The sequence below is a fragment of the Sebastes fasciatus genome, chromosome 13, assembly GCF_043250625.1.
Source record: "Sebastes fasciatus isolate fSebFas1 chromosome 13, fSebFas1.pri, whole genome shotgun sequence".
NCBI classification, from domain to species: domain Eukaryota; kingdom Metazoa; phylum Chordata; class Actinopteri; order Perciformes; family Sebastidae; genus Sebastes; species Sebastes fasciatus.
Window position 1 is genome coordinate 17,083,048 of NC_133807.1, and position 27,789 is coordinate 17,110,836.

Below are 27,789 nucleotides of genomic sequence, written 5' to 3' on the forward strand. Positions count from 1 at the left end.
CATGCAAAAAACAACTTTGGAGCGTTATTTAGCCTCCTTCACGACAAGCCAGTATGAATGAATGGTTGGTAAAAATGGATTCTTTAGTTTTTGTAGTACCATATGATGCCAGTATCTTCACTCTAGCCCGCTACAACCTCCGAAAGACAGAATATGGCTGGGTCCGCCAGCGGGCCGTCAGATTTTTAAGAGGTTAATTAAAGATCAATAGTGTTTTGGAGAATCGATACAGTATTGCAAAACTTAATATTGCAACACTCATGTATCGATATCCCTAGTTAATGGTGCAATTGTATTAATGAGCAAGCAGTATTCTAATGTTGTTGCTGGTCAGACTTGACTTACTGATATTTACTTTATCAAGTTGGATAGTTTAATCTGTAACAACGCATCTTATTCCTTTAAATGACCATATGTTTTGTATGAAATTTTCATCTGAAAAGTAAATAATATCTATGATATTCAGTGTTGAATATCCAATGTCCAGTGGTGGAATATAGTATTTCCTTTTCCTGTTACTTTCTACTTCTACTCGACTACATCTCAGAGGGAAATATTGTACGTTTTACTCCACCACATTTGTCTGACAGCTTTAGTTACTTTTCAGATTACACTTTTTCATCCCGTTCCTAAACTCTTTAAAAAGCCTCTCGGATCAGCTGGAAACCTAAATAAGGATTTGATCGTGGGACTTTTACTTGTAGTGGAGCATTTTCACAGTATTAATATTTTTACTGCAGTAAAGGATCTGAATACTTCTTCCAACCACTGATAAAGTATCTAAAAGTTGTTCTTGAATGAATGAATCCAGTGCTTTCTGCCAGTGGTTAAATGATCTAACAGTTGTTATTGTATCAGCTGTATAACGAACTCATTCACAAACATATTCTTGACCTCTGTCTACTGCAGTCTGTGTTTTAACTGGAGCTTTATCCTTGTCTCTTTCTGCAGGGTTCAGCAGCACCTGTGGCAGCAGCAGCGAGTCGAGTGACCCAGCTTCAGCCGACCGGCTTCACCTGTACATGGAGACCCCCAGCTGGGCAGGTCAGTCTCTCAACAAAACCCCCTTTAGCCCCTCATGTCTGTGTGTTGTCCACTGTTGGTCCTTTCTGTCTGTGTGTTAAGTTCCAACCACACTCCTTCTTCAGGTTTGTTTTCTTTGGACTGAACCACGGTGGAAAAGTTTCTTTGGGTTGTTCCCGAAAGGCAAGCCAGGAATCAAAATATAAAATTTTAAAATATCTACTATTAAACTATTAAAACCAGGTTTAGATATATACAATGAAGCATGATCTGCAACTGCATGTACAGGCGCAGTTTGCGTTTGTTCAGAGGGTTCACTGAACCCCCTAGAAATGCATCTATATTTTTTATAATAACGCAGAACAAATCAATTATTGTAATGATTCTTCTTATTGACAGAATAAAATAACAAACCAACAAGATAAGAAGATAGATTTGTGGTATTTTTATTTACGTATAGCCTAATAATATCGGACGCTCTCTGACCGCACATCGTTCAATATGCAACTTCTCTTACGCCTTGTAAACAAACCACGTACCGATCAGCTCTGCGGTAAAGATCAGACTAAAGACGTAACAACTTGAAAGATGGGCGAGTAGTACTTGCTATATTCCAACATTTGTGTTTTTTAAACAGAAAATACAGGTGTTATACTGCGATATTTTGTGAAAATGACATTGACAAACAGTATCCTGAGTAAACGATTTCTTGGTGATCTCCCTCCAGCCAGCTGTCACCTTATTTAGGTGTTTGTAGGTATCGTACAGATAACTCCTCATTTCAACTTCACCAATCAGCCGTTCTTCATCCGTTAGAATAAGGAATAAATAGAAACATGGCGCCTGACAAAAGTTCAGCCCAAAACATCACGCTGCGCAGCGCTTAGTTGCTCGCAGACAATTAGGACATTTAAATAGAAAACAACGCAATCAAACTGATTTTGTCACTGACGCCTGCTTGCGTTACATTCTGTTTGGAGGGTGTAATATGTAAGCTATACACGCATCCCAATGCATTAGACCTCTCTGCATTGTACACATTACATTCCCTCTAGATTTATTTTTGAACCCCACAACCTTAAAGTTCAAACTGCGCCTATGAGTGCATGGCCTCTTTTCTCCTTAAGTTCACTCAAAAACATTTTGGTGCATCGTCTGTATGAAGTTTAATGGTTCCAGAGCAACCAACATGATTTTCCAGTTTGAAAATCAAAAAAGACAAAAGACATATGTCCAATCAGGTGTTGGCGAAATTTCATGTTAATATTTAAGTGTAGAAGAGAACTGTGAATGCCTACATTAAATTACATGTATCTCAAGATAATGTATCTACGGCCTTTCCAGGAAAGAGAAATACTGATTTTTGGATTCCGAACGTGTGAAGTTGTCTATGCTTTATGTATTTTCTGTGATGTTCATATCCATGTCCTTCTACTCACTCATTAATCCATATGTTTTTGATATCAAGTCCATCAAATATTGTTGTTTTTAATTGTCTTCCAAAATGACTCCTAACCTATATCTTAGCTTATTCTGATTTCCAACCACTATAGTTAAAGTTTGATTAGGTTTAAGCATAAAAAAAACCTCACTTAGAGTTAGGGAAAGGTCATAGTTTGGGTTAAATAAACTGCTTTTTTAAGGTTAAGGAAAGATGATAAAAAGAAACTCATGTTTGGTGTAAGTAGTAAACAGGAAGTGAATGGTGATCTCCCATAATGAAGAGTAACTCTTGTTTTTGCTGACCTCCATTGGTTTAACTTCTCACCAGTGCTGCAGTGATGTAGAGGTGTACTTCAGGGTGTGCCAGTACACTGTGATGTCACTGTTGGTTGTGGTTTCAGGTGCAACAGAGCAAACACCCAGCAGTTATGTTGCGTGCAACACACTTGAAACCTTCAACCAGGCAGGACAGTGAAAAGCTGCTTTTCAGCCTGGTATAGACTATTTTAGTGCCGATGTCATGGTTACGTCACAGTGTTAGCTGGAGGCAAAACAAAGGAAAGACTGGAGACGAACCAGAATCACCTCAGAGTAGTTGGCTGACACATTGAAAATGTCATCTTGCTAAGTCCGTTTTAATACTAACACTTGAGGTTCCGGGAGATTGAGTGACTGTGTTCAGCAGTGTCTGAAATTCACTTTTTTGTCCACCTGCCACTGTGGCTGGTATCTAATCTAATCTACCAGCCACTCCATAGATTACCATTGTTTTTTTTGGCTGGTGAGTGAAGCAAATCTAGTAGCCAATTGCATATTTTTTTCCAGCATTTGGCTGGTGACTAGTGCTAATTTCCAACCCTGGTTTTCAGAGAAATTTTGTATTTTCTTTAGCCTTTGTGAAAAAAGCCAAAAACAATTATTCTGCCTCCACCAATGCTCCGCCCAAAAAAATATGTCCTCATGTCTACTAACAGAAAAAAGGGTCTATTAAGTTCCTCTTTAAAGTCACACCCTTTGACAAACCATCTATCCACCAATCCAACGTCACGCTACTTCAGCCTTTTGCTCCTCACGGCTATAATCCACACATTGAACGTAATTGTCAGATGATTTGGGGCGTATGAACAAGCTGTTCTTGGAAGGATATTCTGCTTTTGCCATTGTTTTCTATACATGATTACATCTCCACTCCCACACATTTGTTAGCGAAACTCACACTTTCAGTATGGCCTATTTGAGCGTTTTTCTGTTCTCACCTGGCCTCACACGAGAAGCCAAGCGCCCCAGAGTTTGAGGAAAACGGCTTCACGCCCTCTCGCCGTGGATGCACCCTTACTGTAATAAAAGCCTGTATGTATGCACGCCTTACTCTCCCCTATTCGGCCATATTGTGCTAATGTGTGCTGGTTAAGTAGCGGAAGACTAGAGAAAGACTCTTATCCATATGCCTGAGAGCCCAGGAGCCGGCGTGATCTCTCCCCAGATGGAGCCCTCTGCCTCCCCGCCCATCCTCCGCGGAGCCATATAGCAGGTGGCAGTGAGGATCAATGGGCCTCCGCCATTACCTCCTCTCCACTTCACATCTCCAGCCTCATCTCCAGGGGGGGCCCGCGGGGCACGCGGCGCATCTAGCTGCAGCACACCGGGAGAAATAGGGACGTTTTCCATTAGTCTAATTGCTCGGTTATAGTTCTATATTATTGCCGTGATCACCACTGTGGCTTGGTAATGATGGACCTCCCGTGCCCCCACGTATAGCTGGTGGGTGTTATGTCTCCCCCGTCACCGCCCATTGAAACTGCACTTGCAGTGGGTGTAGGAGGAGAGAGAACGAAGTTAACGCCGAGAAGAAAACAGGAGGATAAACAACCCAAAAAAAGAGAGCACTTCAAATGTTTTGATGTAAGAGTTTAATCAAATAGCCTCAGCTATTTACATTCTCAACAGGTGCAGCATTCGGCTGATTTATGGAATAAACACTGGAGTTCTAGTGCTTGTTCATTTGCCTCTGCTAAAAACTGGCAATATGGGGCTAATTTGCAATAATTTGCTGCCGCTGTGGCCACTGGTTAAGAATGTTTATATAATCATGATATAATAAGAAAAATGAAAATGAGTTTTTCACGCAGTTCAGGCCCTGTCAAACACAGCTCACGGACTCGCTAAATGATAATTACATTCCTCAAGCACAGTATTACATTTTACCCTCTCACATGGACTTTTGTTCATGGTAAATGGGGGAGTATTATTTTCATTTTAAGGCGATATGACCCAGTATTATTCCCACATCTGAGCTCCCTCAGTACAGTAGAAGGTTTTCCCCCCCATCAGCGATTACAAGAGAAGTCTCCCATCAGTCAGCAGATGAGGTGAGGATTATAATGAATTCATTTACCCTCCAAGACTTTCTTCTTTCTGTTTATAATATCCCATTTGCATAACGTAGTCTCTCATGATCGAGACATTGGAAAAGCTTTAGTTTAAGCTGTGGCGGACTAATCGGTGCTGAATATTTCACAGCTGACCTGTAGCTCTCCCTACAGGTCAGCACATAAAAGCTGCTTCCTGTTTTGGATTCCCTCTCATACAGTGGGATTGTTACTGATTAGCTCGCCTCTTATTCCTTAGAAGGAGAAAATCCTTGGCCGTGATTCCTGTTTTTTTATATTTATCATTTATTTATTTTTTTTACAGGTATGGGTATTGATCTTTGCCTTTGCTGCGGGGGAGTGTGTTCACTTAAAAGGCCCACTGATGTAGCAGAGCTTATTAAACAAATAGGCCAGAGAACAAGGCCACAATCGCTTTGAATCATGAAGGAGGTTGCCCGTCTTAAAGCACCACTGTATCAAATATGAAACGCTCTGCTAACAAGGTGTGTAATCTATTTTAATCAGATCATATTTTATGAAACAAGGAGAAGGTTGAACTTAAGTAAGAGAGAAAGATGGAGATACTGGGGGGGGTTGGGGGTTGTATTTTGAAATTGGATGTGACGGCCGGGGACCATGACTTGATTTTACATGCATGGCTTTATAATGAAGCCACGCCAAATGGTCAGTAATGGTTAACTTTAGGGGGAGCTGGAGCCTTTGCTGTAATGGGAGGCTAATTCAGGGCCCGTAACGCCTTGACAAGCTGCAGAGCAGAGCTGGAATATGGATAAGGATGTGCGTTAGAGGCTCTGGGGCTGAAGTAAAGGTCCGTACTTGTCTGCAAATTGCCGGGCTGCCTGAGGGTATAACAGGGTCAACAGCAGCGTAGCGTATTTTCCTGAGTGTACACAGACGCTGTCACAGACACAAATACAATCCAGGAAACACACTCACGCTCAGACGGAGAGGCTCGCTAACTCGCTCAAAGTGTCGCACAGCAGTGACTCCATGTTGACATCGCAACTCAGGCCATGATCCTTTTTATATGTCTTTACACTGGCTGGGTTCATAGGCGAGTGTTTTCAATCACGTTCTCGTGCCATAAATTGTTTCAGATCCTGTGACACTAGACTCGGTTATGAATATATGAATATATATACACTCCCAAGACCTTAGGAAGCTCCAGTAGTCAGACAAGGTAATGGATAGAGATATTATATACTGCTCTGGGAAGCACCACTTGTTGGCCTGGTGTTTAATAATCATAAGGAAACATTTAGCACCAAATGTCTGCCCACAACAGTAAAAAAATACATTAAATTGAAGTTTGAACTCGACGTAGGCGGAGATAGTTCTTCTATACCTCCTGGAAAAAAACAAAATCCTCTGCTGAGAAGCACAACTGTGAGAAAATCTTCAGTGATAACAACATGAGAAAATATTTAACATTAGCTTCAAGCTGAATTTGACAGTGTCACATAGTTGATGTTCTCACTAAATAAATGCTGTTATGGTAAACAGCACAAATATTAATACTAAAAAAATACATTCAATTTGAGTTTGAAATTGACATAGACAGAGACAGTTCCTCTATACCTCCTGGAAAAAACAAAATCCTCTGCTGAGATATTATGCACAGTTCTGAAGCACTGCTGTAAGAACATCTTTGCCCAGATTTCAGTGATACAACACGAGGAAATATTTAACACTTGAGATTTGACAGTGTCATATAGTTTCTGTTCATCCTAAATAAAATGCTATGCTGTTATGAAATAGTGCAGATATTAATAGATATCTATTAGAATAGATGGAGAGGTATTAGTCACCGCTCTGGGAAAGCACCACTGTGGACGAGGCCAGAGAAATTCCCCAGATATCAGTCACTGTTACGGCACTAAGAGAAAGCATTTAACACCAACAACGTTAACAATTGAAGATGACATCTGTCAAGTAGTCCCTTTTTTGTCGTGTTATGTGAGTAAAAGTCCTCCACATTTTTGGGGCCTTGAGTGTTTCCCCTGTGCCACCACCAACTCGGGGGGTGATGAGGAGAAAAGGGAGGAGGAGGAGGAGGAGCAGAGGGAGAAAGAGGAGGGGTGCCTGCGTCTTTAAAAGCTAGATGGAGTGAGGGAGTGGGGCGGACGGGTGGCTGGCAGGATTGTGCTGACGGCAGGGCTTTGGTTCAGAGCATGCCCATTAGAGGGAGCCATAAATCCTGGGCTCTCTGGGCCGGGCTGTGTCAGCAGTCCACTGAATGAATTGATTTTAAACGCCACTGAAAAAAAAAAGAGAAAGTGCAAGAGAGAGAGAGAGAGAGGGAGAGAGGGAGAGAGAGTGACTATTTAATTCACCCTCCGCCAGAGGCCCACACCTCGTTCCACCCCACTTCTCAATTCAGGACTGTCGTTGAAAAAGGGGGAGGAGAGAAGTCTAGAAGCACTGAAACTGTCACCAGCAACGAGCCCATGGCTACACGGCCCCCACACGTTTGATTTAAACAGGAGGTAAACACACAAACCAAATACATAATCTCAAATTCCATACAGCATTTGTTCTCTCCCACCCCTCTAATTTTTCCTCTCAGCCCTCTCCTTTTATATCTCCACAAGAGAAATGAGACATATCGTAAAAAAAAAGAGAGAGGAAAAAAAAAAAGGCGCAGCTCCATTTGAAATTCAAATGTGTTGGATTTTGAAATTGATGTATGTGTTTATTCATTTACGAGCAGCATCCATGTGTGCATGCATTTATATATTATCAGCAGCAATGAAACGCTGCATAGAAAGCTTGTAGCCCATCTTTCTTTTCCCCGTGTGCCCCCCTCGTCTTTGTTTCTTCCTCGAGCCTCGGCTGCCGTGTTATGTTCGCCATCGCAAAAAATATGTCTGCAAACAGACACACAGTAAATTGTGCATGAGGACCAGTTTCAGGCGGTCACACTTCTTTTTTCTTTTCTTTTTTTCCCATGTAAACACATTTAGTATCTGTACTAACTTTGTGTTTGTCACACTTTACACCCACACTTTGGCATCCCTCTGTGTGCGTACCTGTTGGAGTGTCTTCAGACGGTGTGCTGGTGGTGGAGTGTGAGTGCTGTGAGAGCAGTGTTACAAGAGGCTGCAAGGCCAGATGAGGACACTGAAACAGTGTTAAACCTGCAATGCTGCTGGAATATAGGGAGAAGGCAGGGGCAAATTAATAAGTGTAAGTAATAATAATAATTCAAGTTGAAACCTTTTAAGACGTAGGTCCATCCGAATTAAGACAAAGGGACTATTTTTCATAGATCCTTGTGATGAATTTGGGCTGTAAGTTGTGAGCGATTTATTACACTGTTGGACACGCTGTGTCAGTGCCAGTTGTATACGTTGACGTAATGTCTGGGACGTGCGGAGGATGTTAGAGGAGCAGGGGCCCAAATTCATAAAAGGAGATTTTTTGAAAATAATGAAATAAATGTATACCTGGAATGACAATTTTTTTCAACAAGGGGGTGTTAAAAAGAGTCTAAAACAAATGCAGGAACAAGGGTGTAGAATTAATTTCAACATTGAGGGTACACGTATTATTCTGATGAATTTTTATTCACAAATTTGTGCATTTTTTTTGCATCAATTCATGGTGGACATGTCTTTATTTAAAGGAAAACACAAAATTCAGACGCCCGATGACAATTCAAAATATAATGGAATATAATGCCGTAAGGCTCACAGTCATTCTGTATTGTTTTCAAATATTTATTGTACTGTAGATCAACTTTTCTCATTTAATGTTATCCCTGCTGAGTCAACACACATGTAGGCATGATTTACTCTCCACTTTTCTGTGTTTAGTTTGGGGGAGTAACCTCATTAAAGTTGAGACGAATGTTTTAGAAACAATTGTATATCACATCACTGGTCATAGTGTGCACATATTAAACAATATATGCATTTTTTTTTTTTTTACAAAGAAACACATTTCTTTGTTTTTTTATATTAAAATCCAATAATCTTTTCTTCCTCTAAAACAAAAAGTGACGTGTGCTTACGTAAGCAAAAGATTTTGACCGATATTATCATCATAGCTCATGTGTGTTTTAGCAAGATTTCTCCTCATGTTCAAAACTTTCCGCACATTCAAAACAAATCCTCCATCAAGAATAAAGTTCTAATATATTTCAAGAAAAAAGTCATAATATTACAATAATAAAGACGTAATTTAATAAGAACGAAGGCATAATATTTCGAGAAAAATCTACTTGCGAAGTTTAGTGAAGTGGCTGTGCGCTGCTCTTCATCAGAGGTGGAAAACTAACCGAAAACACCTCTGATCAAGCATAAATCTCATCTCATCTTGTGGCTTATTGTCCACACAAATGTTACCGTCACCACCCTATGATAAAGTGTGTGCCTATGCATGAATAAAGTATACGTGCTATTTTATGTGCGTGCGTTCTTCACCATAGAAAGGCTTGCCGCTATACGGCACACAGTGCTCGCCGCTATACGGCAGGAAACAGGAGGGAGGGAGCACCAATCTCCTGACCTGCTATTTTGATTCAATCAATACACCAGTTCGGCAGGGCAGGCTGTGCACAAACAGGAATTTATCTATTTATTTAGATCGAAAAAGGGCACAAACTGCAGGTGCTCAAGCCCACTTTGAGGCCTTTCCACTCTTGCGCCAGCATAATGTCTACCAACTCCTCAGAAAAAATATCTGCCTCTTTAACTTTTGGCTACATGTTCCACTTTCTTCACCAGCCAGGTTCTTTTTTTCTGTCTCTCATTTGGTGCTGGGCAGGTAGTGTACCAAAACAATTAGCTAAAAACCTGCAGACGTGGTGATCATTTTCTGTGTGGGTTCATCACCGTGAGCGACCACTTTCTGCTTCACACAGACTCATTTCAATCATTAGTAATACAAGAATATTGATTAGTGGAGCTTTAAATGCTGTAACTGTTGCTTTGTAATGATAGTTAGCCTGGAATCATTCACTTGGAAAACAAACAATCTGTAACAATCTGTTTTTTAACATGAGATGATATGAAGGGGAAGGGGGGGGGGGGGGGGGATTGGAGTTGGGCAGCGTCCTCTCTGGCTCATTACGCTGTTTAAAGAGCCGGCGCCTCCGAATCACCTGCCCAGCTCCACGCTTCAAACAAGCTCAGCCACCAGGGATCATACATCAACTTCTCCATCAGTCCCCCGGCTTCACTTTTTCACTATTCGTCTCCCAACACACGACTCAACCCATACAACCCACGTGGAAAAACGGAGAGAGCATCGCTTGTTGAATACCGATGTCGCGCCTGGTACAAAAAGAATAATAAATTAGTTACAAAACCGGGCCGTATGTTGTTATGTATGCGATCATGGATTTAATTGAACGCTTCCAGAGGACTTGCAGCATCCGAGGCCCAGTTCGTGGCCCTGCACATTCTTCCTGCGTGGCTCTACTGCATGTAAAACGTACACTTTCTCATGTCTAATTAGCCACGGGGCTAAAGGCATGAAGAAGACTAGCTGCGTATTACTATAAAGATTGCGAGGATATTTCACTTTGAAAAATGGCAAAGCACACAGGACTAAGGGCTTGATTACAAGGAGTGGGGCACACAGCCCCTACATCTTCCTCCCTCATTTCAATTATGGCTGACTGGAGGCACGGCGCTGCCATCGTCCTCAAATAAAACTAAAATATGATAAAGCTGGAATATCAGGCCCGGGACCGCTCCACGCCTCGAGCCATGTAAGGCGCAGATACTCTGCACGTAATTACAACATTTGCCAATATTTTTTTGACGGGAGGTTCAACGTGGATATGAGCAAAAGGGGGGGGAGGGGAGGCATGAAGAGGCTTCATGACACATGATAAAAAGCACATTTCACTTTGACTTCCCTATGGATAACGGGAGACATGCCTGCATATACAGCTGCCACGGCTCTCCCCTACGTGAAAAGTGTAGGATGGCGGTGTTATTTTTAAGTTGTGAGATCATTACTCATGTGTAAGATGCATGAGCTAAGAGAGAGGATCCGCTGTCACAACAGAGGACGGGCGACCGCGGGGAGCGCCGGAAAAGAGCACGTCGTTTCCAGTTATATGTTCCAATGAAATAAAGGCATTCCTATGTTTGAAATGAGACCCAGTGGAACTGCATCTCAACAAACCAGGCAGCTGTAAGCAAATATGTTATTTTGTAACGGAGAAAATGTGCTTCAAAGCATATTCTTTATTCAACCCATGTTTGCCCTTTTAAACGCTGCCCCTTCGCGACCCCCCACAGATGGAGGCGATGTGTGATGTGGCCGATTTCTCACCGTGACGCCCCCCAACAAGGTGGATCTCCTCTGGTGCCCAGATCCCTCTGTGGCCTCAGCACCCCGGGCAGCCGCACCCCGGGCAGCCGCGCTCCGGCCTCCTTCACGTCAGTGTTAATAACAGTCCGGCATGCTCGCCACACCACCGGGTACCACGCAGGGTCAATGCTCCGCACGTCTGGGCTTTCTGAGGAAACACTCTCCTGCTACACTGGGAGCATGGAATGAATGCGAATTGACAAGAGGATTTGCAATAAATGTAATCTATTTTAGCACATTATAAATTTAACCGTTAATTGCTTTGAGAATAGTCTTGATTCATGCACTTCGTTTTGTCAAGATACAGCCTATAAGATAAACAATTTAGCAATTAAACTGAGCAAGAACACATATGTTTATGGAAGGTGTGTTTAGGGACTTGACATGTCAACTCTCAACAGAGTCGTGTCGGTATTATCTCTTTATAAATCCTCACTCATGACTGTGAGGGGCTCCAAATGAGCAGCACCAGTGTGACCGTTAAAAAAAGAGTTTCTTCTTTCCTTTCTCTTTGGAGATATTGATTAAAACTAGAGAAAGAAAAACTTTGAAGTCAAACATTTCTGATTTTAAGTTTATGCGCCCTTCATAAAAGGATAACTGAATGCATTTTTTCTGAAGTTTACTACATATTTGAAGTATATTACTCATTATTTTGTAAGTTGAACTACATAATATATAATTTTGTAGATCTAATCTCGCTCATTAAATCTCAAAAACAACTGATGCATTCGCCTCTTCCTCTGGCACGATTCACCGGACTCAGTCGAAGCCTTTCAGATAAAGAATCTCAGGCTCCTTGTTTAGTTTTTTTTCATGTTGTTATTTTTTTTTTTTTCTTGGACAGTTGAAGTAGCTCCAGCACCTGCTTTTCAAAGTGAAGGAGGAAATGTTTTGCAGAGGGAAGAGCCTCTGCAGCAAAATCAAGAGCGATTCCGCCCCCTTCACTCGTCACAGTGTGGGGGATTCAATCAGAAGTCTGCCCTGTGACCTGTTCTCGGAGAAACAAACAGCCAGCACAGTCTCCAAAGACCGAAGCCATCAGAGGAGGGCGGCTTGTGTGCGAGCTAAATCGTGGCACCTTTCTGAAAGCTTCCATCACAGAAAAATTGTTAGTTGTCGCAGTGGAGAGTGACTAGCATGGCGGCACATTGATACATTGATGCAGTGAATGCCTCGGACAGTGCAGTAAAAGTGCTGAGGTTGAAATTAAGCTGTTATCTCTGGCATGTATCACTAGGGAGGCAAGAAGCAGTGGTGCAAAGGCAGCAGCCTGTTTGCTTTACTGTTATTGCCTCTGCACGTCCTTCCTCGTCTGACTCTCCTCCTGTCGGGACATTTTAAATGCAACTCTTAAGTTTGTTTCATCTCTGATGTTTTTTTGGAAACTATCTCTCCTGTTTTAAAGAACATCAATCATCTCTTTAGTTTTCTAAACTTCATTAACAAAGCTGCATGTGGCATTTTAGCATCAATAAAACATCACCGCCTTGACTCTAAGAAATCAGTGTAATTACCACAAACACACAAGACCATCACTGAGAAAATTGTTGGCCTGATCCAGTCTGAGTGTTGCATTTTACGCTGTGTGAGGTCCTCATTATTTTTTGTATTTTTTATTTTCCAAAAAAAGGAATCTCAAATATCCAAAAATCAGCCCAGTCGCCAGGAAAAATGTTTGCATTGGACGTTTCAACAAACCAGGGATACGATGAATGTTGACATTTTGACATTCGGTTAGAGCAAGTGACGTAGTTTGAAGAGTGAAAAGACACACACTGTAGTACTTCTACGCCCAATCATGTAGCTTTTTTCCAAAACCTAACTACAGTGGTTTTGTTGCTTTGTTGTTACGTTGCGTTTTTATGTTGTTACATTATTATTTGAACACAAACCATGATCTTTTTTCCAACCTTAACCAAGTAGTTTTGTTGCCTAAACCTAACCAATCATTTCACAACGTTAACCACGTGGCATTGTGCGTTTCTGCAAGCGTGATACAAGGCTGATATGAAACGTATTCATGAAATGTGCTTTTGGTTCAGAAATGTTACCTTTCAATGTATCCAGGGTTTGCAGAAACGTCCAATGCCAAAAAACTTGTCACTGGGTAGCTGAAAATGGGTCAAAATGATATTTAAACTAACGTGAGTTCGCAATAGCTGCAACCACGTACGCATATGCATCCACATGTGTACGCATCAACACATACACACTAAGAGAGCGTGGCTTACGTAGAGGGGTCAGGGCTAACCCACACCAATGAAAGAGGAACTCGGCTGAGTGCAATGATGCCTCCCACAGTCGACAAACGGGTCATGAGTTTGGCCATGGTACGTGAATCCGTTTAGAAGTTTTTGTTATAGGCCACTCTCACTGCCACACCCCTTTTTTGCCAATTGGCTTGAACACAAACACACACCTTCACACACACTTGACCTCCATGCCAAATTTCAGCCTCCTATGGCGAAAACTGTGGCCGCCAAAGGGTGGGGTGGGGAAATCTCTATGGATCAACCAACCGTCAGAGTGAGCTATAGAGCTGCTGGTCGCAGATACAAATAAAAACAAATACAAGTTTTGGTGTAAATTGTAGTTTAACCACGCATTGTTTTTTACTTAGAGATGCTGTATAATCAGAAGCTCATTAGTGCTTTGTCCCCATTTTTTGTCCTGGTATTACAAGGACTTAATTTACCGTAGAGTGAACAGTGTCTTCTTGCAGCAGGAAACAAAAGAAATTTGCATTGGGGTCATTAAATCATGTTAACATCAGCTTTAACCAATGTTCTCCTTTCATAACATTCGTGTAGATTTTGGGGAAACTGTGTGCCATTGGGTTTGATTTTGTGCTTACCATAAAATCGCATAATAGTTGACTTTATATTTACCTCAAGCATAGAGAAGCAGGCCTTTTGAGACAGACTAATATCAGAGACAGGTCATTATACTAATACCCTGTTTCAAGCTTCATACAAACTCAAAACTCTTCTCCATGTTTACCCATTGTCTCGATAATTTCAGCATAATGTACATTTCCGGAGCACTTATTCCATCAGTGCTAGAAAATCAAGCCATACTTACCACTCAGAAATATTGAATTCATTCAATATTTCTTCCCAATCACATCCACTTTGCCTTTTATTGTGATTAAACTTCTCTCAATGATATTCAACACGCACTGCACAGACTTCTTCTCATCGGGCTTTCCATCCCTGTTAGGTTTTTAACATTAAAATACTGTAAATAGAAAATAAATACACCGTTGAGTTTCATTGACGGTTACTTAACAGTGAGCAAAACAAAAGCAAAGTGGAACTGATATATAAAAGGTGAACAACACTAGTAGAGTGTTGAGAATGACACTTATCTGTTGTTGTACTATTTTAGTTATTGTTGTGGACATTAAATGAGCTGTTACCGTACAGTTATTTTCACCCAACCTCAATGGTTTTTCATCTTTCTTTTATTTAGCGACTGGCCGTAATTTGTTTGTAAATTTGATAATTTACAGCACTTGGTTTACAGCGTTAAACAGGAAGAGGGCGCTGTTCTGTCAGTGCAAGCAGAGAGTCAAAAGGCCTTCCCACAGTGATTGTTCAGTATTGTGAAGGGCTCATTGCATTGGGTGGAATATGCTCTCAAAAAATGTTCAAATGAAAGTCTCCTTCCAAAATGATCCAAGGCTAGGGTTCGTGCAAAAATTAAAATGCCTTTATTTTACAAGGCAATATGTATCACTGATGACAATGATCTCGATGAAGACCCATGTTGTTCTGAGACCATATTCCACCCAATGCAATGAGCCCTTCTCAAGATAGAAGAAGCACAGTACACCAGAAGGATCCAGAGAGCACCTGTATGTCATCACCACAAAAACCGAGCGGTGCTTCTAGTCCATTACACTTCACGTTCTTCCCACAGTGTCTGATCAATCAATTGCTTTCTACTAATTTCTAATCTTCTAGAGACCATTTTTCTGTTAGTAAACATGATGATGTATTTCTGTGTTTGGAGTGTATGTGGAGGCAGAATAATTCCCATTAGCACACATTAGCTAATGCTGGCTAATTGCTGAACGCGAGTGTTATTGTTAAGACGGACTTATCAAAAAAAGTCTTTCAATCTTAACGAAGCATTTCAGAGATGGAGAGAAAATGTTGCCAGTAGTTTATTCGCTGCTAAACGCAGCCAAAGGCTCACGGCTGTGGTTACGGTTAGCAGAAGGCTAAACTATTAGCAATATTTTCTCCCATCTCTCTAATAGTTAAGCCGCCTCTGCAGCAGCCGTGGCGGCTAATTAAGGTTAGCAGAAAGCTAAGCTAAACTATTGACAACGTTTTCTCTCCATCTCTGAAACGTTTTGCTGATATTGTAGCCTGCTACGGCTTCAAATCACAATTTGTCATCTCAAATGTATGCGATATCGATTCTGGCACGATGACATTTTCGTTGTGTAACTTTAGTCAACTACTCTGAGGAGATACATGTTTGCCTCCAGTCTTTCCTTTTGTTTCGCCTCCAGCTAACAATGTGATGTAATCATGACATCGGCTGTAAAAGGGGTCTATAAGAACAAAGCAACTTTCTCTAAAGAAGCAAACAACACAAGGAAGTATCGTGGCGCTAACTTTTAAAAACCACTACCACAAACACTTTCAGTGGCATGAGCTATAGTGGCTATAATGGTCTCATTTGCATACAAGTGAGGTAAACAAATGTATCACAATTAATTTGACAATGATGTATTAATGTTCAAAATGCTGCACATAGCACCTTTAAAAAAACTCTTTCAATGCATATTATCATAAAGGAGACAGTGAGTAATACCCCGCAGGCACAACAATTGGTTGATGTGACAGTGCGAGATAATGACAAAAATCAACAGATTGGTCTTTTAAAGATGGAAGCAGAGATACCATCCTTCAAAAATCTGGACCTCTGTGTTTTCAGATTTCCTCATAACATGAAGGGCATTATGTTTTCTGGATCCTGAGATAAGTTTGCTCGTTAAAAGTTCAGGACGCTCGTACGTCATATTTGTCTTCCTCCGATGAAGTGAGTGAGGGGAACATAGGTGGAGGTGCTGGTTCTGTCACGCCGCGCTGACACCCCCATGAGTAATCTGGTGCATGATAAACAGAGGGTCGAGGTGTCACGGGAACACCTCAGCGACTGGCACAAGGGTAATTACTCTTCCTGCGTGGGTGCAACTCAAAATTTTTGAACCTTTTCTTTCTCCAATCATACTTGATGGATTGAGTGGAAGAGGGCGATCATCTGGTTCTTAGCAGGCTCACTGAGCGTGGTAGGCCTCTGTTGATTAATGATATCTGCTGCAAGTCACCAAAAGCGGAAATTAAGTATTTCTGTTTAAATGTAACATTTGTCTCCTTTGCTGGTGTTGAGAAAGGCATTTGTCAAAATCCCCGGGCTTTGGAGAAAGGTGGATTTCCTCTGGGAGCATGCTGGGAATTACTCCCTACTTTCACATTAATGGCATTCAGTGTTCCTATTTTATACCTTGAATCTACTTTTCACCCTTTCACCTTTAAGACGTATTTTGAATATGGGATCGTTTCCTTAGCTACGTGACAGTTTTAGGATTAAGTATGTTGCAGATTCTTCCAGAAAGGCGAGGCATGACCTTGGCTGTATGAAAGGAAGTGATTCCTGATGGCATCTCCTGTCTGTGGCAGGGCACATGGGAGGGGTTCTGGTGGTTTCACTGGTTGAGTTGGGTTACCGTTTGTCCTGATGGCAAAGCCCTGGCGCGCTGGAACAGAACAGACTCTGGCTCCTGAGGAGACTAATGGTTACAGGGCCTGGCCAACGTCCAGTGCTGCCCCAGCCACTGCCTCTCCCGTCGCTGGGATATCATTACCTCCAATGTGTTACATCAGACTCGCTTGGTCAGGCTCTGAAACAGTCAATACTCCACAATTTAGAAAATCAGCCAAGTTTGCAGAAACAAAGAGGCAATATCGGAAATAAAGACGGATATATAATCTGACGCCAGGCATTTTTTCATGCTGGGTGAATTATTTGTTGTCCGGAAGGAGGGGACGTGGAGGGGGTAAGAGGGGAAGGAGGGAGGCAGCCAGGGATCTGTCAGGGGTTAGAGGAGGTGGTCAAACGGCCTGAATAAACGTGCAAATCACAGCGCCCAACCGCTGACCCTCCCCATCTCATACAAGCAGCCTCTACTTTTTCCATCAATGGAAATCTAATTGCTTGAAAAGCGATCAATGGAAACTAAATTGGTTTTGTGTGGAAGCGCGCATGGAATAAGCTCTGAGCTGTTTTAATGTGTGTTGGTTTTGCATCTTAAATCACGGTAATATTTGGAGTGGGCCCCCGCTCTCTGGAGGGGGTAAAGTTTGGTAGTGTCGAGACACCGGGGAGGAGGCACTCAATCAACCTCCTAATAAAAATCACAGGCTTAATTGTTTTTCCAAACTCATAAATCGTCCGACTTAATGGGTTAATATTAAGACTTATACGAGGACGGTGGGGTGCTTGTTTTCGGAGCGGCCGGGAGCTCCTCGTTGCGGAGCTGCGACCACTGATAACCCTCTAGTGATCTGATATGACTAATCCCCTCTAATCCTTAATACACTCCTTAACATGCTCCTAAGTGACAGCAGTCGATATGGGTGCACTTCTCTGTCTTATCGCTGATCTCTTTGTCTTTGTACACTCTCTGCAGCGAAATTCGCTCTTCCACTCATCCTTTTGACCGCCCATCACTGGCACATGTAACACAGTTTAGCTCTGAGTGCTTCTTCTTTTTTTTTTTTTTTTTTTTTTTACTTTTTTTTTTATTCTTAACGAAATCATATTGTCCATTACAGTTTTGCATAATTACATAATAAAATGAATAAGTGAAACTAAAATAGATAACAAATGAAATAGAAATAGAAATAATAGAAAGATAATTACAAAAAAAACACACAGAAAGATACTAACCAATTGGATTCATAGCAAATAAAGTAATTATACATTCTAGGGCTGCAACTAGGGCTCTTAATCGATTAAAATATTTAATCGCACATTTTTAATCTTTTCAAAATGTACCTTAAAGGGAGATTTGTCAAGTGTTTAATACTCTTATCTTATGGGAGTGAGCAAATATGCTTGCTTTATGCAAATGTATGTATATATTTATTATTAGAAATCAATGAACAACACAAAACAATGACAAATATTGTCCAGAAACCCTCACAGGTACTGCATTTAGCATAAAAAATATGCTCAAATCATAACATGGCAAACTGCAGCCCAACAGGCAACAACAGCTGTCAGTGTGTCAGTGTGCTGACTTGACTATGACTTGCCCAAAAACTGCATGTGATTATCATAAAGTGGGCATGTCTGTAAAGGGGAGACTCGTGGGTACCCATAGAACACATTTACATTCACATATCTTGAGGTCAGAGGTCAAGGGACCCCTCTGAAAATGGCCCTGCCAGTTTTTCCGCGCCAAAATTTAGCGCAAGTTTGGACGATTATTTAACCTCCTTCCACACAAGCTAGTATGACATGGTTGGTACCAATGGATTCCTTGGGATTTGTAGTTTCATGTAAAAAAAAAGTTCACTAGTGGCTTTAAAAACAAATTTGTGTTAAAGGCGTTATTATCTCATTAACTTTGACAGCCCCAGCTGCAGCCAACAACTATTTTCATTGTCGATTAATCTATCGATTTTTTACTTGATAAAACGATTAGTTGTTTAACCTTTAAAATGTCAGGGAATGGTGAACGATCAGTGTTTCCCAAAGCCCAAGACGACGTCCTCAAATGTCTTGTTTTGTCCACAACTCAAAAATATTCAGTTTACTGTCATAGAGGAGTAAAGAAACCAGAAAATATTCACATTTAAGGAGCTGGAATCAGAGAATTTTTACCTTTTTTTTCTTGAAAAATGACTCAAACTGATGGCGATTAATTTGATAGTTGACAGATAATCAATTAATGGTTGTAGCTCTAATACATCCACTTATCTATCTATATTCTAGGGTTTACTCTGAATGCTTCTTGATAAGCCAACGGGTTGATCAAGGTTTTGAAATCACACCTACTTGTGGGGTAACCGAAGGGCTCACAGGAAGTGAAGAGCGCGGTGGGGCACTGGTAGAAAGCCAGGCCTTTTTTCTACCGCAGTATCCGAAACTGCTGCTTTTTCCCCCTACTTGTCATTCCCGGCGGACAGCTAGATGGACTGCACAGGAGGTTGGGATGTGGCTGGTGCCCGCCGATCGTGTAGCCTTACCCAGGAAAGAACAGTCCCAGCAGAGTAATTTATTGACAGCATTGAGATGTGTTTCTGGCCAGGTGCTTCTCTCAGCCATCCCTCAGGTGCTTATCTATCAGTTATCAGTGCAGACAGAGCACAGACCCAGGTTGTATTTCTGTCTGCTATTGTAATTACATTGTAATTGATCCGAGGGTGTGCTGGGCAGTGCCCATGCAGTAACTTTGCAAGGGCTTTCTTTCCTCTTGTTATCTGGAGAAGTGCTACAGTATCCTTGTAAAGTAAAAAGCAAAAGATAAAAAAAAGTGATTACATGGCAGATGAAATGACACTAAAAAGACAAGATTACATTTTTATTGAAAGTCATAACGTGGACATGCAAAAAGAAAAAAGCACATATGTTGATTTGTTGCCGTATGCACATTTGTAATCGTTTTAAAAAAACCTCAGACAGACAGAAATGCCTACATGTCAATATCTGCTTTATTGGAATGAATGTTGATCCTGTAAATCAGAGAGCGCCGTCTTCTCAGTATGTGTGCCGTCGCTCTCACAACAACAAACAGAACGGGGTTTGTGTATCATTCCAATCACGCATATTAACCAGCCCTCGCCACCCATCAATCTTCCTGCCGCCATTTTGTAACTGATGCTGAAATGATGTTATAAATGATGTTTGAAAATATCCCCACGCCGCCCTGCATCAGCAGTCTGAAGGCCTATCAGATGTTCTCCACACACATCTGTGAGCTGTATTCACCTCCGGGAAATTAGCAATCAACCTTTTTATCAGCCAACACCTGTATAAGGAACACAACATTTCCCCCATCCAGCCGCTCCTAATGTCAGGTCACACACTCTGCGCGCCCGTTGTGTTGAAAATGTTATTGTTATGTTGATAGTAATTTCACATTCCTAATCAGTGTCGTGGCATGTAATTTGCATATCGGCTCCTTCTGTGTAATAACAGCAGCCTTGAAGCGGTGCTGAAACCATCTGAAAGCAGCGTTCGTCCATGCTGTTGCAGCTCTTGAAGCTCTTGTGCAGTCTAATGTAAGTATGCACGCTCTCCCTCATGATCCCTCATTTATCATTTTGACACTGGCTACTTTTTTGAAGTGGAGAAAAATGTTGCAGTCAGCTCTTCCTTTGGTCTCGGAAAAATATGTGCGAATGAGTGCGCGTATGTTGCGCGCGCGTTTCTCGACTGCTTGTGGAAGATAGAGAAGAAGAAGAATGTGTGTGTGTGCGTGCGTGCCTGTACATACATTATTGTGTGTTTGTGTACATGCATCAGTATGATTAAGGAGCATAGGAACAAGGCACTGGCTATTTACTGCTGATAAACCAGAGTGTGCATATGTTGTTGTGTTCGCCGTTTCTTGGTTTGCTTGTTATTCTTATTCTGATGCTCCATCTATCCTGCTTTATGTAAGACAAATTGTATCCTATTTTAAGAAGCGCGTTGACCTGATACAGAAACAAAACTGTTTCAAAACTGTTTTTTTTTTTATCATCGAGCACCATTATAGCTCACTTAAGTTAACTTTATGTAACCGCCCAATGTCATTAAGGCACCTTTCAGTTCAATTACGTCATGGCAACACTGTTTAGCAGAACTCCTGACATTTACCTGAGCTCGGACTAATATCCCCGTTAAATTGCATCGATAGATATCTGAACAGGTATCTGTATTGATTGCCATGGAGTCGATTGCTGACATTATGATCCTTCTTACAGTGTGCCGGTGGAGAGCCTCTGATAAACAGTCTGATCCATCTAGCTGCACAGAGGGATAATGTTACTTGGCTTTTCTGTTGTGTGTGTGTGTGCGCGCGTGTGCATGTGCGTGTGTGTGTGTGTGTGTGTGTGTGTGTGTGTGTGTGCGCGCATGCATGTGAGTGTATGTGTGTTGGGAGTGTGTCATGGCAGGTTACAAATGAGTTTGTTTGTGTTCTGGCCGCAGAAACCTTTTATGCCCCGGGCTGTGTGTGTTGTGTGGGTGGGTCTTGGTGAATGTGATAGAGACTAAGGATCTGCGCGTGTGTGTGTGCGCGCGTGTGTGTGTGCGCGTGTGTGTGTGCATGTGTGTGTGTGTGTGTGTGTGTGTGTGTGTGTGTGTGTGTGTGTGTGTGTGTGTGTGTGTGTGCGGGGCCCAAATAGCTTTATATGAGTGGGATGGTTATGAGTTTGAGCTGCCTTTTTAGTATTTTGCCTGTTGTTACCACCCTAAGCCATATAGTTTCCTGTCCACTCGGTTTCGATCCCCGTGCTCGCGCTGAGGTCAAGCAGGTGACCTATTGGTAAAAGTGCCTTGCGTGCCAATAAATGCCTAGCAGTATTAATCACATAGGAGCCCTCACTCTGTGAAGAGGTCAATGCTTTAAAGGGCACCCAGAGCGCTGCCTAAGACTGAAATACAGCCAGGGCATCTTTCCGGTTGAATGTACCAAAAGTTTTATTAGTTCCCCCAATGAGGTCAGTCTGCCCTGCATAAATGAAATCTGTCGATATCCCATTATAGGCTTTTGGAACTTGATTGTGAGGCATCTGTCAGATGCATATTTCATTCTAAATTTAGTTAGCTGGCAGTAAGTAATGCATACATTACCACCAGCTTATTTCCCAGTGTACACGGCTGCAGAACATCTGTTTTTCTATTAAGTGAAAGATGAAATATTAATCTGAAAGCAGATCTGGTGCAAGTCAATCACTGACAGACCGCAGTGACAGCTGCTGTGAAAGTAACACCAGCATGTCAGGTGTCTGCCTCGATACATCTGATCACGACACCAACACACACTGTAGCTCAGAGCCAAAACATGAATGGGTTCACCGGATCAAATGGACTGTTTTATGAACTGGGTCGATCTAAGCTGGTAATTGGAGAGCGGTTACAGTTAGAGAAATGTGGTGTTGGTTTGGTCAAAAGGATGATGCTCACATCTTCAGATTCACCTCAGTGCTACAGTTTAGCTACTAGCTGCAAGTACACTCAGGAAAACAAGGGACGGTGATATTGTGTTTTTACACTGATGTTCATTAACGTGCTCTGTCTCTATCAAATACATGAATGAAATACTGGTTAAAGCCGGTGTTTCGCTGAATTGTAGAACGCTGGTTTCAGAAAGAACATCAAGGTTCCCACATATCCTGGAAAACGCATGGAATGATAAAGAAGTCAAATGTCCTGGAAAATATGAAACATTCTCCTATTTACCTATAGCTGAGTTGTGGAGTAATGGAGTAAAATGTAGTAGCACAAAATTCAAATACTATTAAGTGAAATACAAGTACATGAAAACTGTTCTTGAGTACAGAACTTCGTTATATTCCATCACTGAAAATCAGGGTTTATACTGTTAACATATGTAAATAATAACTATTGACAACTGAAGTTCCAGAGCTAAGTTTTGATCAGGATCATATTAATGTTCAGATAGTAGTTTATGGACCAGAGTATTTTGACCAGGCTGCTATTAGTTGTTATGGAAATCCACCAAGTCACGTCACATGGTAGCACATGCAGGTTGGATGCATAGATTGTATATAAGAAGTGGACGTAGTCACTGGAGATATCACCCATTGGTTAATGGACTAATGTTTTGAACCCCCGAGTTCGGCAATTTGGCCATCGCCATATTGTGTTTTTGTCGTCATCATCTTAGGTTTTTGCAACCACAAGTGATATGAGAGTGTGAAGCAAAGTACAACCGAACGATGCATAATACATTTTAGGCGACCAAAAAGGCTATAATTAATGAACTTTCATGAACTGCTAACACACTGTGAGAGGGTTAAAGTTCTACGGTTGCTGCCTGGTTGGATGACATTACATATCGTTGCTTTCTCCCCAACTTCTTTTAAACGTTTGAATAATGTTAAATGGTTAGCATGTTTGGTTCAGTTGTTAAAGTTGACCTGCTTGCTGAGTTGTTTTACCTACATCTGCAGGTGTGTTTGCATTGTTTTAAGATCAATTTGTCATGGTTTCTAAGCATGTAAGAGATGATTTCATAGATAAGTTATAGCCGTAGACTGCACATATTTTCAGACTTCCACAGAGAGGAACATATTAGTGCATGGTGTGATCTCTGTCTGTCACACCAGCTAGATCATCACTGAAAATGTCCTGGAAAATTATCTTTAGACAAGGGTGGGAACAGGGACCAAAATCAACATGGATTACATGGTTGGGTAATGGAAATGAGAAAAACACTGATGGCCATAATTGTTTAGCAAAATTAGTAATCTGCATCGGCTCAAAGTCATTCCCATGTACGACTGCCTTAACATATGTGAACAATCAATATAATGTATGCTCCACATTTTTTTTCCTCTGTCTGCCTGTTGAGCATGATGGATGGTTAGAAATCTGCATGTGATGTAATGTTGAAATAGACAAATAGTAAACACATGAAACTCAAAGTCTATTTTTGCTCAGTGCAAAGAAAGGTGCACTGACCCTTGGACAGCGTATGGGATGGATTTCGCATTAATTACTAAATACACCGTCCACCTATCGAATGTATCAATCCACTCGATGAATTCATTGAACAAACAGAGATCCATACTATGCAATTATTGCTCTCTAAATAGCCCCTGTGGATACTTGAAAAGCTAATTGTATGTCAATACCGCTCAAAGGCAAATTGTATTGACGCGCAGCATTTGAAGAATTTAGTATTTGGCTCGGTTGCCAGGTGACGGGCACTAGACCTTGGCTGCAGGCGGCTGTATTGAATGTTTCTCATCATCGAGAGTAATGAGCATTGCCATGTTTATTTTAAGATGATATGAAATGTTGGGATCTCAAACAATAACAGCATGAGCATTTTGCATTTTAGCGTAAATAAATCATCACATCTAACATTAATTTGGAGACTAATCAAAATGACACCACTTCTACAGTCGTTGCAGCCTCCACATTGCTCGTTAATGTTGTGTAACACCAGGATGTATACAGCAGGAAAATTGCTTTATTGCGTTATGATACAAAAGCTATATTAGTTCAAGGCACAAAAACAGTGAATTAGTAAGAAATCCACAATTTGACTGGAGGGCAGGAATTCTGATTGCATACAGTAGTTTCAGCGTAATGTTAGCTGTGCTGGTATGAATGTGGATCAACAGCTGCTATATGTCCTTTTTACCTGTTTGTTTTGTATCTAGTAAACAGAGTGCGTTGGCAACATTCAGAGCGATGCTACAGAGCATTGTTTACCACACGTGCAGTAGGGCTGAACAATTAATCAACATTTTATTGAAATAACTCTATGGCCTACTGCAATTCAAATAGCAGGAGATGCAATATTTGTTAGAGACAGAATGTGCATTGAATTACTAATTCTGATTTTATATATATTCTCTACATATATTGTGTCATAGGGCTGTCAAAGTTAATGCTCTAATAACGCATGAAAGGAAATGTGTTTTAACGCCACTAATTTCTTTAACGCATTAATACAACTTGTGATTTTTAATTAACCTCTTCAAAATCCAAAGGGCCGCTATTCAATTTTTCAGAGGTTTTCAGTCTTAAAGCTAGAGTGAAGATACTGGCATCATATGAAACTACAAAAACTTAAGTAATCCACTGGTACCAACGATGTCATACTAGCTTACGTCATAAAAACTTGCGCTACATTTTTGCAAGGAACGGCATGGCCATTTTCACAGGGGTCCCTTGACCTCTGACCTCAAGATATGTGAATGAAAATGTGTTCTATGGGTACCCACGAGTCTCCCCTTTACAGACATGCCCACTTTATGATAATCACATGCAGTTTGGGGCAAGTCATAGTCAAGTCAGCACACTGACACACTGACAGCTGTTGTTGCCTGTTGGGCTTCAGTTTGCCATGTTATGATTTGAGCATATTGTTTTATGCTAAATGCAGTACCTGTGAGGGTTTCTGGACAATATTGTCATTGTTTTGTGTTGTTAATGGATTTCCAACAATAAATATATACATACATTTGCATAAAGCAAGCATATTTGCTCACTCCCATGTTGATAAGAATATTAAATAGTCAATAATAATAATGACAAATCTCCCTTCAAGGTACATTTTGAACAGATAAAAAATGTGCGATTAATCACAATTATATATTTGAATTGATTGACAGCCCTAGTTATATATTGTAGGATTATGTACTTGATTTAAATGTTACATACTCCCTTATTTCTATTTTCTTACATTTTTTATACTATTATATAAGAGCAACTGTAACGTCCTAATTTTCAAATTTACAGTATTTCTGATTCTGAACATTATAATGTTTTTCAGTGAAAATGAGAATAATGATGTAAAAATGATCATTTCCTTCATATCGCAATTGAAATAGCAATCAAGATAAAATAATCGCAATAAAATATTATTTCAAAATGGTTCAGCCCTACTGTAATATGCAGTGGTGAGTCCAGATCAGAAGGCGGTTTAGTAATGCAGCATGCGTTGGGTTATGGGTATCAGTGGCTTTCCATTGTTAGGAGGCACACGGCAGAGCTGCACCGAACGTCCCTGCAGACTTCCCTTCAGGCCCGACTGTGTGCCGACACGGGCACAACTGTCCTCTCTCTTGAGCTAAAGATGCTTGGACATTAGCATACACAGGTTGTCACGGGTAAATGAATGACAAGACTTTCATCTCCCTATGTGTCAGCCTCGCTTAGCGGTGACACGGTTCAATGTGCCCGCAAAGTGCCACTTTGGTTGCCTGTGGAACCGGCGCACGATTGAAACCCTGCCCCGCAAAGATTACTTAATAAATAGAATAATTTCACCATCAATATTATCCCAGCTTTGTGACAATGTCAAAAGAGAGCAAGAAAACAACCAATCTATATTTGTTATGAAAGTTTGCCATCCTCCCAGTGTTGTGTGCAGCCATTTAAACCATAATGAAAAATGGAGGTATGTTTTTTTTGTACACAGAGGAAGAGTTTGTCACTGATTTCATGTGTTTTCAGTGCTTGGCTTTTGTATTTTGCAGTAAATTCTCCTTCCTCTGCTGTGTTTTCCTCACATTTTGAGTTACGATACTGTTGGTCACGGCGAGGTTTTATTATTTGTCACATGCCGATGCACATATTTTTACAGGTTTATACAGATATGGTTGCTGAACTCAATTACTGTACATAATCTTAACCCTGATAGTTAAAGGGCTGTCAATTAGTTTTTGTTGGGGATATTTAATGCTCATTAAAGAATTAAATGTGCGAAGACTCACTTTGCAGAGAGAACATTTAAAACATGAATATTTAATGCGACCTGTCTTGTCTGTCTTGATGACTGTGACTCGTTCCGCCAGCAGCTGCTCTAAATTCCGCAAAGCCACCCGTGATCCAGTCCCAAAAACTTCTGACATCCTGTCCTCAAAATGGATGACATCTTGATTCCCCGGTAATGAAATCATCACTGGGATATTGCAGACGGTTTTTAATTCTGATTAAAAGTCATTTTTTAAAGAGATGACCTCAAACATCTCACTTCTCCCCGTCTCCGCTCTAATTCTTCATTTCCCATTGCTCCGAGCCGAAGTCCTGAGTTGGCAAAATTCCGCCCGCGAATGGGAGACGTTTATCAAATTTCTCCATTAATCTGATGTGCAGGCCTTGATTAAAATGCTACCCCACACAGACAACGCAGATGCTCAAAGTGCAGACTTATAGGAATATACAGATTGATACAGATGTGCTGCGCTCCTCTGCCTTGTTTGGACGCAGAGGGTGGCTGCGGTGGGAATCGATAAAGGGAATGCTCTGTGATCGGGGGGGTCGGCTTTTGTCTTTAGTGTTTGTCCTGACTCAGCACAAAGTCAAAAAGGCAGCATGTGACCGAAGGGAAGACTGATGTGCCGAATGCCCCCCTCCCTCCTTTCCCTCCTCCCTCCTTTTGGTATCTGACCGTCAGGGATTCCACCGAGCGAGCAGAGATTGATTCTCTCCCCACCCAGAGATAGGGCTTGTTTTTCACATAGGGTGATATGAGACTTTCAGAGAGGGTCGGTTGGGGGGGTGGCGGGTGGGTATTGTGCAGGGGCAGTGGGATTGGTATTGGTGGAGATGACAGGATGGTGATGTGGGGATAGGCAGGACTGATTGGAGTTGAGAAAGAAGTGAAAAACTGAGACAGAGATGGAAAAGCAGACTTGCTCCCTGAGGCCGGAGGGATTGGCCCGCTGCCTCATTCCAACCACCCAGAGCCCGGAGACTCCTCTCATGCCGGCTGGTGTTGCTGCTGGACAAGTTGTCCTCCGGCGTATAGATCCGCCGTCTTCTAATGCTGATTGATATTAATCAAATTGTCTTTGACTGACACAGCGGCCAATAGGCACGATTTTTT

The 27,789-nt window shown here is 41.4% G+C and overlaps 1 protein-coding gene across 14 annotated transcripts in view; it reads left to right on the forward strand.

Moving 5' to 3' along the window:
* Positions 1 to 27,789, forward strand: part of LOC141780577 (RNA binding protein fox-1 homolog 3-like) — a 466,511-nt gene that overhangs the window by 238,959 nt on the left and 199,763 nt on the right. For all 14 annotated transcript variants that reach the window (XM_074655864.1, XM_074655863.1, XM_074655857.1 and 11 more), the window contains one exon: positions 952 to 1,044. In XM_074655864.1, coding sequence (XP_074511965.1) covers positions 1,023 to 1,044 — 22 coding nt within the window. In that variant the 5' untranslated portion in view covers positions 952 to 1,022. The remainder of the gene's footprint in view (positions 1 to 951; positions 1,045 to 27,789) is intronic.